This window comes from Hibiscus syriacus, unplaced genomic scaffold, assembly GCF_006381635.1.
Source record: "Hibiscus syriacus cultivar Baekdansim isolate YM2019G1 unplaced genomic scaffold, ASM638163v2 tig00111758_pilon, whole genome shotgun sequence".
NCBI lineage: Eukaryota > Viridiplantae > Streptophyta > Magnoliopsida > Malvales > Malvaceae > Hibiscus > Hibiscus syriacus.
In genome coordinates this window covers 2,360,028-2,374,007 of record NW_024063170.1, presented here as the reverse complement: position 1 = coordinate 2,374,007, position 13,980 = coordinate 2,360,028, and the positions used below count along the sequence as shown (strand labels likewise).

At 36.5% G+C, this 13,980-nt stretch overlaps 1 protein-coding gene and 2 pseudogenes across 1 annotated transcript; 1 reads left to right on the top strand and 2 right to left on the bottom strand.

Annotated features, from left to right (window-relative positions):
* Positions 1 to 214: 214 nt before the first annotated feature.
* LOC120169267 lies at positions 215 to 1,690 on the bottom strand (annotated as a pseudogene).
* Positions 1,691 to 7,562: 5,872 nt separating this feature from the next.
* LOC120169360 (receptor kinase-like protein Xa21) lies at positions 7,563 to 11,488 on the top strand. Its single transcript, XM_039177516.1, has 4 exons — positions 7,563 to 7,802; positions 10,163 to 10,382; positions 10,464 to 10,793; positions 11,376 to 11,488. The coding sequence occupies exons 1-4, from the start codon at positions 7,563 to 7,565 to the stop codon at positions 11,486 to 11,488; spliced, it is 903 nt and encodes a 300-aa protein (XP_039033447.1).
* A 279-nt stretch (positions 11,489 to 11,767) lies between these two features.
* On the bottom strand, positions 11,768 to 13,359 carry LOC120169258 (annotated as a pseudogene).
* Positions 13,360 to 13,980: the final 621 nt, after the last annotated feature.

The following is a 13,980-nucleotide window of genomic DNA, read 5'->3' as shown; positions in this document are numbered from 1 at the left end:
ATGAACATAAACGGAAAAGATGTGGTTGCAAACTGACAGGATAAACAGCATAACAGAATCATTCATCCAACTACAGCACCATCAATTGATCTTTGAACTCAGTGTTCCATAACAGGATTCATTCCAACTTGATATACTAAACAAGATGCAAATGAAGATTCATCTAACTTCATGACTCAACTAGCAGATATTTTTTATAGGAACATGACTCAAATTCACAAACATAATATAAAGATAACACTGTCTGAAAATCCATCACAACACAGTAATAAAGCATATTAATAGTCATTCACTATTGAAATTACATATTTACCAGATTTCTAGGTTTAAACAAGTACAACTCAATTCTACTTCAGTAAAGATGGAAAGTGCAATTCAATTCTGCTTCAGTAAAGAAGGGATGATGTAATGAGGGCAACAAGTTGTTTAGCCTTATTTCTTTTGATTACTGTTGTTTTTCTTCTTACCCACATCACGCATTGCGATGAATCAATCTCATCTCATCAATTTCGACCGAGTGGGAGTGATCTGCACATATAAGTTTCCTTAAAATCTGTCTTCTTCGAAGAAGTAAATATGGAAGCATAAACTTCCTTGGTAGCATTTGCCGGTGCCACATCAATGGCTCTAAACTTCTTCACTCCAACATTACTCGATTTCTTTCCATTCTCAGGTTTTTCATTCCCTTCCAATTTACCACAATCCTTTGTCCCATCCACAACATCAATTCCCCTTTTTTCTTCTTCTCCATGGTGGTTTTAGCTTTCTCTTCCTCCATCCTCTCCCTCAAGATCGCCACCTCCTCCTCACTTCCATTAATCACCATCTTATCAGACTCCACAAACTCCTTATGACAAACCAAACAAGCTGATGACTTAACCTCCTTTAAAGCCTTAGCACTAACAATATGACCACAATTCTTCAACGCAAAAAACCTATACTTCCCATTGAATTCAAGCCCCGTTATCGGGCACTGAAACATGGCACCATCAGCGGCATCCGCTTGCTTCCCGGAAATCTTCGACAACTTAATATTAATCATGTCTTTCAAGCCCTTTATATGCCTAAACTCTTTGGGCAATTTCTTACCCAACAACGCTTCAACAAGTGTTTCCTTATTGAAAATATTCCCTAATTTATCAATCACGCAAGGTTCTCTCAAAGGTTCAAAAGATAATGCACAATTGAGCCACTTACCGAGCCTTTTCTCATTAGGATCGATTTTATCGGGCTTCTTTTCTGCGTACATCTTAAGATAACAGTCGCGGGACTCGGCTCCAGTGGCGCCACCATCGCCTCCGCCTCCAGAGATGCGGGGGAGGAGAGAAAGTGTGGAAAGATGGAGAATTTCAGGAGTCGGGAGAATGGTGGAATCCGAGAGGGGTTTTCCATTGAGGGCAAAATAGAAGGAGGAGATGGATTTCGTATTCGGAAGGAGAGATGATTTGAGGTGACGAAGGGTTAGGGTTTGGGTGGATTCTAGGGTTACAGTTAGGGTTTGGTGAGTCGGGGATCGTACAAAAAACTGTAGCTGCATTTTTAGGGGATTTTTTTAGGGAAAAGAAGGATCGATTCGTGAAATGGATCAGGAACTTGGAATTATATGTTTGTAGCTCTAATGGCGGTGGCGAAAACGGCGGTGGTTTCCGTGATTCTCACACTAATTTTGATGTGTTCGACGACGAATTAGTTGAAGAGACAAAAAGGACATATAGTTAATAGCAAGATACTTGAAAGAACAATTAACCCATATTTAGGCCCAATATTGGAAAGCATAGCCCAGATTAAAACCAACAAATATAGATAGGATAAAATACATCACAAGTCACTCAATTAATCGTTTATTACGAAGATATCAATTTATCGTTAAAAATGAAAATGACATTAACTTTTTAATTAATATAAAATTAATCAATTTATCAACAATAACAATTATGTCACTTTATTTACTGATTATTACAATCAAGTCACTTAATTATAACTAAAAAAAATTAATATATGTTACAATAACAAAGTGGTATATTTATAACATTTTACTTCATTAGTCATTTAATATTTTTTTTAAAATTTAGTGATATATTTATAATATCAATGATAATCGAATTGTTTAAGATTTTTAATTATGCTAATAATTAGAATCAATTCAGGCTACGGTGATAGAAGATGAAGACGATGATAGAGACTGATGACAATATTAAAGAGAAATGAAAACAAAATCGAGAATGAATAATAATATTAGAGGGAGGAAAAAAGGGAAACAAGGAGATAACAACATTAGAATGATGTAAAAAGAGAATGAGTACGAGCAAGGATGAAATATTGATAGGAAAAATGTTAGAATAGTGGAGTGATGATGAACAAATGATTTCAGAGCAGAGCATTAATTAAAATGATATAGTTTTTAAATATAAAAAGATTAATTTATTAAGGCTTAAATGCAACATTGCTCCCCCAAATTATATTATTTATACCGATTTGTTCCTCAATTATTTTTCGAGATATTTTACCCCCTTAACTTTAAATCGTTACTTCGTTTGTCTAAAAATTATTAACTCCCTTAAAATAAAAAAATCATAGACCAATGAAAACACACCACGTCATCTTTTAATCTTTATTTTTTATCTGAATAAATGAATAGTTTAGGGGCAGCTCGGTACAAATGATTTAGTTTAGAGGGTAATGGTGCATTTAAGCCATTTATTAAATTATTTTTAATGAAAATTAAATTGATAGAATGTATAAATTTTAAAGAATAAAATTTGTATCGAACATAATTTGTATAATTTGTAACTGACGAATAACTTGATTATAATAAAATATAATTAAGTGATTTGATTGTTATTTTTTTAAAATAAAACGAATTAATTATAATCTTTAAAATCAAATGACTTGAAAATTTTATTAATATTTTTTTGATAAGTAATTTTATTATCCAAAGAAGAAAATACAACAAACATCCCAATTAGGAAACAAACGTTACTTACAACAAAAATCAATCAATACCCCAATTTTTACATAAGTTCATATTGACATAGTCAGTTCTATTGAAGTTTCTGTCACTGAGATTGAATCGAACAAGGTCTTTAATATTTTTTAAGACTTGATCCACTGTTCTCGATTCTTTCCTAAAGATTCTTCGATTTATTTCTTCCCAGATCGAGTAAATAAAAGCTGTCCATGAAAGCTTCAAGACGGTAGTAAGAAGAGATTTGCCTTTCCAGTGTTGAGCAGCCCATCCTAATCTTGATTCCCAGGTAGTATGTAGGATGCACATGTTAGAAAGACTCATGATAGAGTTCCATAGAGAAGTAGTAAAAGAACAGTCCATAAATAGGTGATTTCTAGTTTCATTCGACTCACGACATAAGCAACATAAAACATCAGAAATAATTTCCATTTTAGAGAGCCTTTCCCGAGTAGGTAATCGGTCCAAAATGACCATCCATGAGATAATACTCAGCTTGGGAATGTGCAGTGGAAACCAGACAACTTTATGCCATGATACCTTAGCATTTTGTACTCTCAATTCCTCCCATATTTCTCTGGTCTTCGAAATCCCTTTGTTAATAATAGGGAGGGCTTCAGTCCTTAATTTGATAAGCTTCCTTAAACACCAGCTGAAGGAAGAACTTGCACTTATGTTAACAAAATTTCTGCTTTTAAGAACATAACAATAAGTCCAACCTACCCACAAAGATCTATCACCAGCAAGTAATTTTGAATGAGCTGAACCATGCAAGTCATATTCCATGTTCTGAAATTTTTTAAGCCAAGACCCCCTTCAGATTTGGGTATGCATAATTTATCATATCCAATCCTAGCTCCTGATGCAGCCTTATCCGTTCCTTTCCAGAGGAATCTTGAGCAGAGTTGTTCGAGTCTTTTGATAATTTTCAGAGGAAGTAGAAATTGCCTACTCCAGAAATTCACTACACTGTAAAGTACAGATTTGATGAGCTCTAGCCTTCCTGCATAACTCAGAAATTTTCTTGACCAATACTGAAGTCTTTGTTTGATGCTTTCAATAAGAGGCAAGCAGTCAATTTCAGATAACTTTCTGGTAACAAGAGGAAGACCAAGATATCTAACAGGTAAGAAACCAAGTTTGAAACCTGTGGCAGACTTAATATTGTCCAAAATTCTAGAGAAGATTCCAGCAGAGAATAATTATGTCTTACTAACATTAAGCTTGAGGTCGAACAACTCATAGAAATGATTTAGAACAATAATGACTCCAACAATTGATTCGAGATTTCCTTTGCAAAAAATTAAGAGATCGTCTGCAAAAGATAAGTGAGTAATGCCAAGCTTTTTACACTTAGGGTGATACCCAAAAATGCCTTTTGCCGCAGTAATATTGAGCAACTTAGAAAGGATATTCATTGCAAGCACAAATAAGATTGGTGATAAGGGGTCACCTTGTCTTATTCCTCTTTGACCCTTAAAATACCCTATAAGACTCCCATTGAAGGATGTAGAATATCTAGCTTCTTTAAAACAAACTTCAATCCACTTGATAAAAGGAGAAGACAACCCTATTGCAATAAGAACAATGGATAAAAAATTCTAATGAAGGGAATCAAAGGCTTTATGAAGGTCTATTTTGAGGACACACCTTGGAGAAATGCATTTTCTTCCATAGCCTTTTACCAGTTCTTGAGCAAGGAGGGTGTTATCAATTATGGATATGCCTTTAACAAAAGCTGTTTGGTTAAGAGATATAATCCCAGGCAGCAGCAAAGTCAGTCTTTTGACAAGGATTTTGGTGATAGTTTTATGCACCACTGAACAACAGGATATAGGTCTATAGTCCTTGACATGATTGGTTTTGAATTTTAGGGATCAAAGCAATAATAGTGGAGTTGAAAGCAGGACTGATATAAGCCTCGTGGAAGAAAAAAATTACAGCATTGATAACATATTCTCCTACAACAGCCAAGGATTTTTTGAAAAAAAGAGGGGTGTAGCCACCAGGACCTGGAGCTTTGTCATTCCCTTGTTTAAATAAAGCCTCTTTGATCTCTTCAGTAGTGATGGATTTTATTAAGTCAGAGGTAGCTTCACTGGAAATATTAACTTGGAGCAGATTTTTTAGATATGAAGGGTTAGTTTGAAGGACTCTAGGATCAGAAGTACCTAGTTGAAGTTTGAAGAAGTCAATGATTTCAGAAGACATAGCATCATAGGACCCAAGTCTTTTCCCTTCATTATTAACCAATACTCTAATGTTATCCCTTTTGTGTTTTGAAGCAATGGACGTATGAAAGATTTTAGAACATTTGTCACCTTCTTTGATCCACTGATTTTTTGCTTTCTGCTTAAGAAACATATGCTCATTCTCCTCTAAGGCATTTAGCTCCTTTTGAGTTCTCAATTCTTTGTCCATAGAACTGATGCCGTTAAGAGTTTCGATTTGAATTTGCTCCAACTCTGTCTTCTTAAGATTAACTCTAACAGAAATGTTACTGTAAAAGTATTTGTTTAATTTCTGCAGACAAGGTTTGAGTCGTTTAAGTTTAGAGAAAAGTTGATGCATAGGGTTACCATAGGAAGGCTGCTGCCAAGACTGGTGCACAACTTCAAGGAAGTTTGAGTGGTTGGTCCAGAAATTGAATATTTTGAAAGGTTTGGGTCTCTTTGTTAATACAAGCAAGACCCATACAATGATCCGATGGGCTAGGGGAAGTGAATTCAACAAAAGAATTTTTTAAAGTAGTAGCCCAATGAGAATTGATGAGGACTCTATCAAGTTTCCTTGCCAGAAAAGAATCATTTTGTTTGTTGCTCCATGTGAAGGTTGGGAAAAAAAAAAGGATGATCATGTAAGGAAAGATTATGAATAATAGTTTGGAAGTCAATCATATTAGCAGAAAGATAAGGTCCAAGGATATCTGAATCAGAGCTCTCTTTGGAATCCAGAAAAATATTGAAATCCCCTTCAAGAATCCAAAGAAGAGAGCCAAACATGAAATCAAGGTCTCTAAGAGTATGCCAAGGAATTCTTCTTGTAATACCACAATTGTTGCCATAAATTACAGTGATGAAAAAAGGAGAGTCATTAAAAGAGCATTTGACAGAGATGCTTTGAGCAGAAGAGTGACAGAATGATAAATCAACTCCTTTTTTCCACAGAAGCCAGATTCTTCCATTAGGAGCAAAGTCATAGTTTGTGAAAATATTCCAGCTCTCAAGGGTAGAACTTAGTATTTTTCTAGAGTTTTCAACTTTGACACAGGTTTCTAACAAGCATAAAACACCAACATTATACAGATTTGCTCTGTTTAACACTTTTTTTCTTTCTGTTTTTGAGGATTGTTGAATCCTCTAATATTCCAGAAGTAGATAATCATTGAGGAAAGGAGGGGTTTTTGTCCTTTATAGCTTTATCTGAGGTACTAATGAACTTTGAAATTTGGTCTTTCTTTTTTGTCTTTAATTCCTTGATCAATTTTGCAACTCCAGAAGCAACAGGTCTTGGCTTTCTGACTTGTACCTCAATTAATGGAGAGTTCTCATCAATTGTGGTAAGGATGTCAAATCTATTAGTCGAGCCTTTCAACACAGTTTTATTTTTGGCTTTAAGAGGTCTACCTCTCTTAGATATAGTAGGAGTCACAGTCACTTTGTTTATTGTTTCTTGAGAAAATACAGGTTTATCACCTTTATTAGAGTCAGCACAGTTGGCTAAAGTTTTTTCCATAATAGTTTCATCATTTGTGGATTGAAAATCAGAAGATTCACCCTTAGAAGACAAGTCTGAAATGGGTGGAGGAATGGAATTTAATTCTCTTCCTGGCTCTAAGTCATTAAGATCAGTAGTTCTAGAAGAAGATTCAAGTAATGATTCCTGCAGTTCAACTAAAGCTTCAGAAGGTTTAGTTTCATAGTTAACCTTAGAAGGTGGCTTCTTTCTCCATATTTTCGAAGGATGAGGAGCATTAGAAGTTTTAACTAAACAACTCTTATCAGAATGCCTGAAAATTTTACATTTTTTACATCTAGGAGGATACCAAGGCACTTCAACATAAATTGTAGTAGAAAGACCATTGTCAAGAATAACTTCTATTGTCTCTGGAATAGTTTCCTTAGCATCAATTTCTATGCATACTTTAGCAAAGTTTAGCCTAGACTTACCAGCAGTAAAAGCATCCATAGTCAGAGGAACTCCTAAGGCACTAGCTATATAGCTAAGTCCTTCCCTAGTAAACATCTCAACCTTCAACCTTCAAATCAATTCCTCCTCCAGCTGCCCCTGATGCTGCAGCTCCGGATTCGATCCCTTCCACCGATTCAGCTCCCGAACCGACGGTTCTGGATTCTAAAAAAGAACTGGCACATGAAAAAGAGGTTGGATTTGATTTGAAGAGGGGGCTAGTAATGGAATTGAGGATATCGGCTCAATTGATCCGTTAATCCCGGGTTTAACCGAAGTGGTTCTCCAGGAAGACTACGATAACAGAATTCAAGGCAGCCAGGCGGAAGCCGATAGAGGAAGGGATGATTGGGATAGTGACAATGAAGATGATCTACAAATAGTATCAAACTACAACTACCACGGTCCGATGGCTATGGAAACAGGAGGAATGATGGGCGAAGATGATGACGACGATGAAGATGGGGACCGGTTTTTGATACTAGATGATGGAGATGCAAGGGGTGAAGAAGGAGTGCAGGCTGCGGATGTGGAGAAGAAAGAAGGCGGAGAAGCAGGGAAGGTTGCTGGCGCCGGTGGAGGAATTGTCCTTTCACCGAAAAATGGGTACAGCAGTCATGGGTACCATCCGTTTCATTCTCAGTTTAAGGTCAGTGTGTAAACATGTTGATGCTGTTCTTGTTAAACAAATTGGAAACAATTAGTACAGGAAAGGGGTTTTTGTTTGTCATATGCCCCGATTGTTTGATGAATCATTAGGCTTAATTTATTATAGTTATTGGTTTGCAAATTTTGTAAAGATTGAAATGATAAATAATAGTCAGAAAATTTGACTGTTGATTACATTGTGTCATTTTCTGTTTCGATGTCATAATTGAATATTGGAGATTGTACCATTCAGTCAGTAACCATTATGCTTATCAATGATGTCGACTATCCAGTCTGTTTGGCTAGCCTTTGGCTTTGCTCGTGGCAGGCTCAGAAGCACTTCCATTGATACTAATAGGAGCGTTTCTGTTTCACTCTAAATCTCGCTTACTTCAAAGGGATTCAAACATTTTTCGTGTATTGTCGGCTGATGCAATACTAAGTTGTAAGAAAGGGCTCTTTAACTAATCTTCCTTCTGATCCTAAGCTTGAACTAGACAACTCCCAAAAAAAAAACAGAAAGGAGAAGATGAAAGTTCAGTCATAAGTTCTGATCTCTGAATGTTAGGGGCTTTTTAGTTAATGGTCTCATGAGTAAAAACTTTGTAGACGAGGTACACAACTACAACCACAGTTAATGCATTTTCGAATATAAATGTGAATATAACTGTCTTCTACACCAATACATCTCTGTAAGAGCTTTTGAAGATGAAAATTTACGTTCCAAACTTTTTCTTTATCTCTGTGTAAAGGAATCCGTGTTCATGAGCAGCTCCAGATACTTCTGCTAAGAAAAAGGGCAAACAGAATATCAATGAAAGAGATGAACCTTTAGCCAGTAACATTGCTCTAGCAGATTGAACGCAAAATGTTTTCTGTTGATCGGACTTTCAAGGCTGAATGTAAAGCCCTTAAGAAGCTTAGGCATTGGAATCTCGTCAAGGTCATTACTTCTTGCTCCAGCATTGATTTTCGGGGTAACAACTTCAAAACCTTCTTGTTTGAGCTCATGCCGAATGAAAGCTTAGAAACTTAAGTGTCGTTTGGTTGACATGAATCCTTAAAATTAGGGGAATTGGAATCTAATTCGATCACTTTCTCATGTTTGGTTCAAGTTTTCCAAGGGAATTGAAATTCTTTATGGCTTCAACGTTCCATCAAATGAAAGAAAGTGAATTCCATCAAAGAATAGATAAAATTCAATTCCCTTGTTGGAGGGAATTGAAATTTGACCATACCACCCTCATCAATCTTTTGGCAACTTATTCATATATTGAATAAAAATATTTTTTTATTATTTCGGGTCGGGTAGGGTTTTTAATTCATATATTCGGGTCGGGTCGGGTGAAACTTTGTTTTGGTCGGGTCGGTTCGGTTTTTTTAAGTGTGATATTCGGGTCGGGTCGAGTTCGGGTTTAGGGTGAAAAATAACCGACCTGAAAATATATATAATTTTACCTTATATATTTATGAATAATTACAATAATACCCCTCTATATATAATTTTTTTTTTCAATTAAGTCACTTTTTTATTGAATAAAAATAATTTTTTTATTATTTCGGGTCGGGTCGGGTGAAACTTTATTTTGGTCGGGTCAGTTTTTTTAAGTGTGATATTCGGTTCGGGTCGGGTCGGGTTTGGGTTTAGGGTGAAAAATACCCGACCCGACCCAACCCAAAAAAGATATAATTTTACCTTATATATTTAGGAATAATTACAATAATACCCCTCTATATATATATATTTTTTTCCAATTAAGTAACTGTTTTTATTGAATAAAAATATTTTTTTTATTATTTCGGGTCGGGTTTCTAATTCATATATTCGGGTCGGGTCGGGTCTCAGATGGAGGTTCCCTTGTTCTCGGGTCAGGTCAGATGAACTAAAAACCCGACCCAACCCGACCCATGGCCATCCCTAATTGAGATGATTTTAACTTATGATGTTTATTAACATGATTTTTATAATTTATTGAAATGAATAATCAATCAATAAAATTAAAATTTATTTTTTTTAAATTTTTTATAATTTATTTTTATAATTTATTAACATGTAATTTATAAAACAAACTTAAATTAAGCAAGAAAAAAATAAATAAGAAGGGCAATCCTATCATTTTACATTACTGAAATCAAATTAATCTGACATGTCTGCGAACCAAACAACGTATAGAATTTGATTCCAATTCAATTTCCTGCCAACCAAACAGAATATAGAATTGGATTTCAATTCCTTCACAGATTCCAATTCCTTCACAGATTCTAATTCCCTCAAAAACATTTCAACGAACCAAACGCCACCTTAGTTACATCCCCAGTTCAACCGAGTTACACAATTCACCTATTTTAAATCTAATACAGAGGCTCAATATAGCCATTGATGTTGCCTCATCGTTAGATTATCTTCATTCCCAATTTGGCAACCCGGTGGTCCACTGTGATCTAAAGCCAACCAATATTCTTCTCAACACCGACCTTACAGCCCACGTAACTGATTTCGGCCTAACGAGGTTTCTCTCCGAGACAACCGAGCAAAGCAGTTTGATGGGAATAAAAGGAACCAATGGATATATTCCTCCAGGTAATTATGTTAGTAAAGTGGATGCATTTTTGTATATGATAAAATGATATTCATCCTAATGATCAATGTTTGAAATTCCAGAATACGGAATGGGAATGGAAATATCGACACATGGTGATGTGTACAGCTATGGCATCGTTTTAACGGAGCTGTTTACAGGCAAAAGACCCACCGACAGCATGTTTACTGGAGAGCTGAGCCTACGTAAGTATATTAAGACGTCCATGCCTGATCATGTGACGGTGATAGTTGATACTTGGTTCAATTTTGAAGATGAAGCAGCAATCAATCAAAATGACCAAAGCAGCACAGGCATCGGAAGCATATGGAAATGCTTGGCTTCGGTGCTTAAAATAGGTGTGTCATGCTCGGCTGATTGGTCGAGTGAATGTGCTGAGAGAACTTCACAAGGTTAGAAATATGCTTCTTGGAGATCAAAGGAGAAGAGCGTTGCAAGCTTCATCACATCAGAGAAGACCTTAGAAATTTGAAACAAATAGAGTTTAGAAATATGACATTTGGGGTGTAGTGCTAGACCTGTTCCTAGTCAGTATTTTCTCAATTAAATTAAATAAAAGGGGTAAATATGATTTTAGTCCCTCTACTATAGTAGAATTTGAAAGGCAATTCCTCTAATTTGACGAAGTCTAATAATCTATTTCTATAATTTTGTTCATAGGTCCAACTTGATAACATTGGCAGTAGCTTTAGTTAAAATGATGATGTGGATTTTTATTTTGCTTTTGATTAAAAAAAATACCTTAGAGCATGCAGTTCATCCAAAGGCGATCTATCAATCGGCTAAGATGTTTCACACTGGTGTTGCTCTTGAAAACACTCTTCCTATAGTAAATACTATTTTTCATGCTCGAGTTCTTATTTTATTTTATTTTTCAGGCTACTGCATTATACAAACTAGGATCCGGTCGTGGGTGACGAAGATGGAGACGTACACGCAGACCTAGGCTTTCGGTGTATTCCTTGTTGGTCTAGGCTTACGAGTTAAAATGGTGGGACATGAAGCAGTGGAGGAGGAGACGTTTGCAGAAAGAACAGAGAGAGAAATGGGGAAGAACGATGTTGATATTCTTTGCTTGGCCATTTAGCTGCCATTAAACTTGTTTCCTTCTTTTAATATTACATTAGTTTCTCAAAAGAGGCATAAGTTCATAAGAAATTCAATTTTCTCTTTCCATTATTCATTCTTAAGGATTTTACTCTTTGGAAGAATCCATAAATCCGTTCATATATGTATAAAACAGGGTGACAAACAGAACTCCAAAAGCCAATTGCAAACAGCTTAGTAATCATATGAAAAACAAAAGCGATCCTTCCAATGGTATCAACATTACTCCATGCAATGACATAATAAAGCTCAGAAAAGGAAATAATCCATAATCTTTTTTATGGTATACACTTGCATGTCTGTAATGATAGCTGACATGCATAATTCACAAATCAAGTTTATTTGCAACACATGAAGACAAACATTAAAAAAAAGAACATTGTGTAGGGCTTCTGCAGCGTTCAAGTGAATCGATCGGGGTGGAAAGCTGCAGATGACGCTGCGGATATTTGATTCGAACTTTCGACTTCAGGTGGGTTCTAGTGCATTCCTTCCCATGTATTTGATGCTTCCAAACACAAAAACATAGGAGAATTAGTCTAGCAGTATATGTATGTATGTATACAGATTAGAGAAGTGAATGGAAACTAAACTGAGGTTAGAACCTACCAATTGCTGAAAGTGTCCAGTTCATGTCATATCCAAGGGCCCAAAAGAAGTAACCACCAAGGTCTTTAGTCTTAGCATACTCAACCTTCTTTTCCACTGATGTCGGTCCATCGTAACCGATCCAATCGGTTCCCGAGTAAGAATATTCCGATACAGTCTCCCCATCATACACTACAGAGGCATGGTGTTCATCGTTGTATGCTACAATATCACTGTACAACAATATGCCGTTGTTTCCTGGGCCAATTCCATCAGCAGGCGCTCCGATACCGTGGTTTTTCGGGTCCTTTAGTTTCCATGATTTCCATAAAGTGGCATCCCCATAACCAGCTTCCTTGGAGGGACACCAGCATCAATCCAGGATGATATACCAGCTTGTGCTTATATTGCTAGTTTTATCATAAGTAGAGCATGTTCACCGGTGACTGAAGTGTCCCAACTTCCATGATAATCAAAGCACATAGGATTCACAAAATCGAGGTATTTCGCAATGGCTTCAACAGGATATGCTCTTGGCGTATCGATGAAGAACCTTGAAGCAAAGTAAACAGCAGCACTTAAAAGAAGGGGAGGCTTTCCAGAGTCTGAAGCCTCACTGTCGACAGCCTTCCACCATTCTTCAAAAAAAATCGAGAGGTTCGACATGTCACTCGGGTTACTAGGAAACTCCCAATCAAAGTCAAGGCCATCGAAACCATATTTTCTTGCTGTTGTGATGGTGGAATTGATGAAGGCAGCACGATTATCACCGTCACTAACCATGTTGGAGAAAGTACCCGGGCCGGAATTCGCTCCTCCAATCGATAACATGGCTTGCGCCGGAGGCTTTTTCGCATGAAGGGTGGCTGTAAAGTTTCCCATCCATTGATCATCAGGTTGGGTGATTAACAGACTGTAAGAAGAAGCATCAATGCCAACAAGGCATAAAACACATGTGTGAAGTAGGAGGTAGGGATTGAGGATGGAGGAAGACTATAAGCTAGCCATGAAGGCCAATAGCCACCTTTGATCACATCATCGGCATAAGGTGAAGGACTAGGAGCCAGTGGCTGAGACGGAGATGGTGACGTACATGCAGGCTTTGATCGTGGTGTAGTCGACGTCGGTCCAGACTTACGGGTTAAAAGGGAAGGAAATGAAGCGGTGGAGAAGGAGACATCTGCAGCAAGAACAATGACAGCAATGACCAAGAAAGATGTTGATATTCTTTGCCAGGCCATTGTGATAGTTACAAGCTCCGAATCTAAATGATTGTTTCTTCAGTTTGTAGTACCAATGGAGAGAACATGCTGTATTATATAGAACAGAGAATATATGAAAATAGAAATATGAAAATCAAGGCAACGATTCCATCGATTTACTTGCTTCTTCTTGTTTTTGGATTTTCCTTTTGGAATTGTGATGATACATGTTGCTTCCTAGGCTTGCTGTTTGCCAGCTTTCTTGTTGATTTTCTCGGAGGATTCTTCAAATTTAAACACATTTGGAAAACATTGAATTGTGGTACAATTATTGAGAAAACCAATACTCAAATCCATTGAATACTTCTTTTTAAAACAATAACAACAACAACAACAAAACCCTATTCCCATATACAATGGGGTAAGGGGAGGTAGGGTAGTAGGCTGCCCCCAATACCAGGTTGAGAGCAGCTTCCGTGGAAGACTTCCGGCAGTTAGAAAAATTAAAAGTAAAGATAGAAATGCCATGCATGTATAAATAAATAAATAAATAAATAGTTGAACAATCTTTATATGCAGTCTACATATGTGCGTCTGAAATGTGAAGTAATCCCTGCAAATAAATCCCTGCATAAAAATCTCTGCATATAGACAGAAACGTAAGACCCGACTAATATTTAAA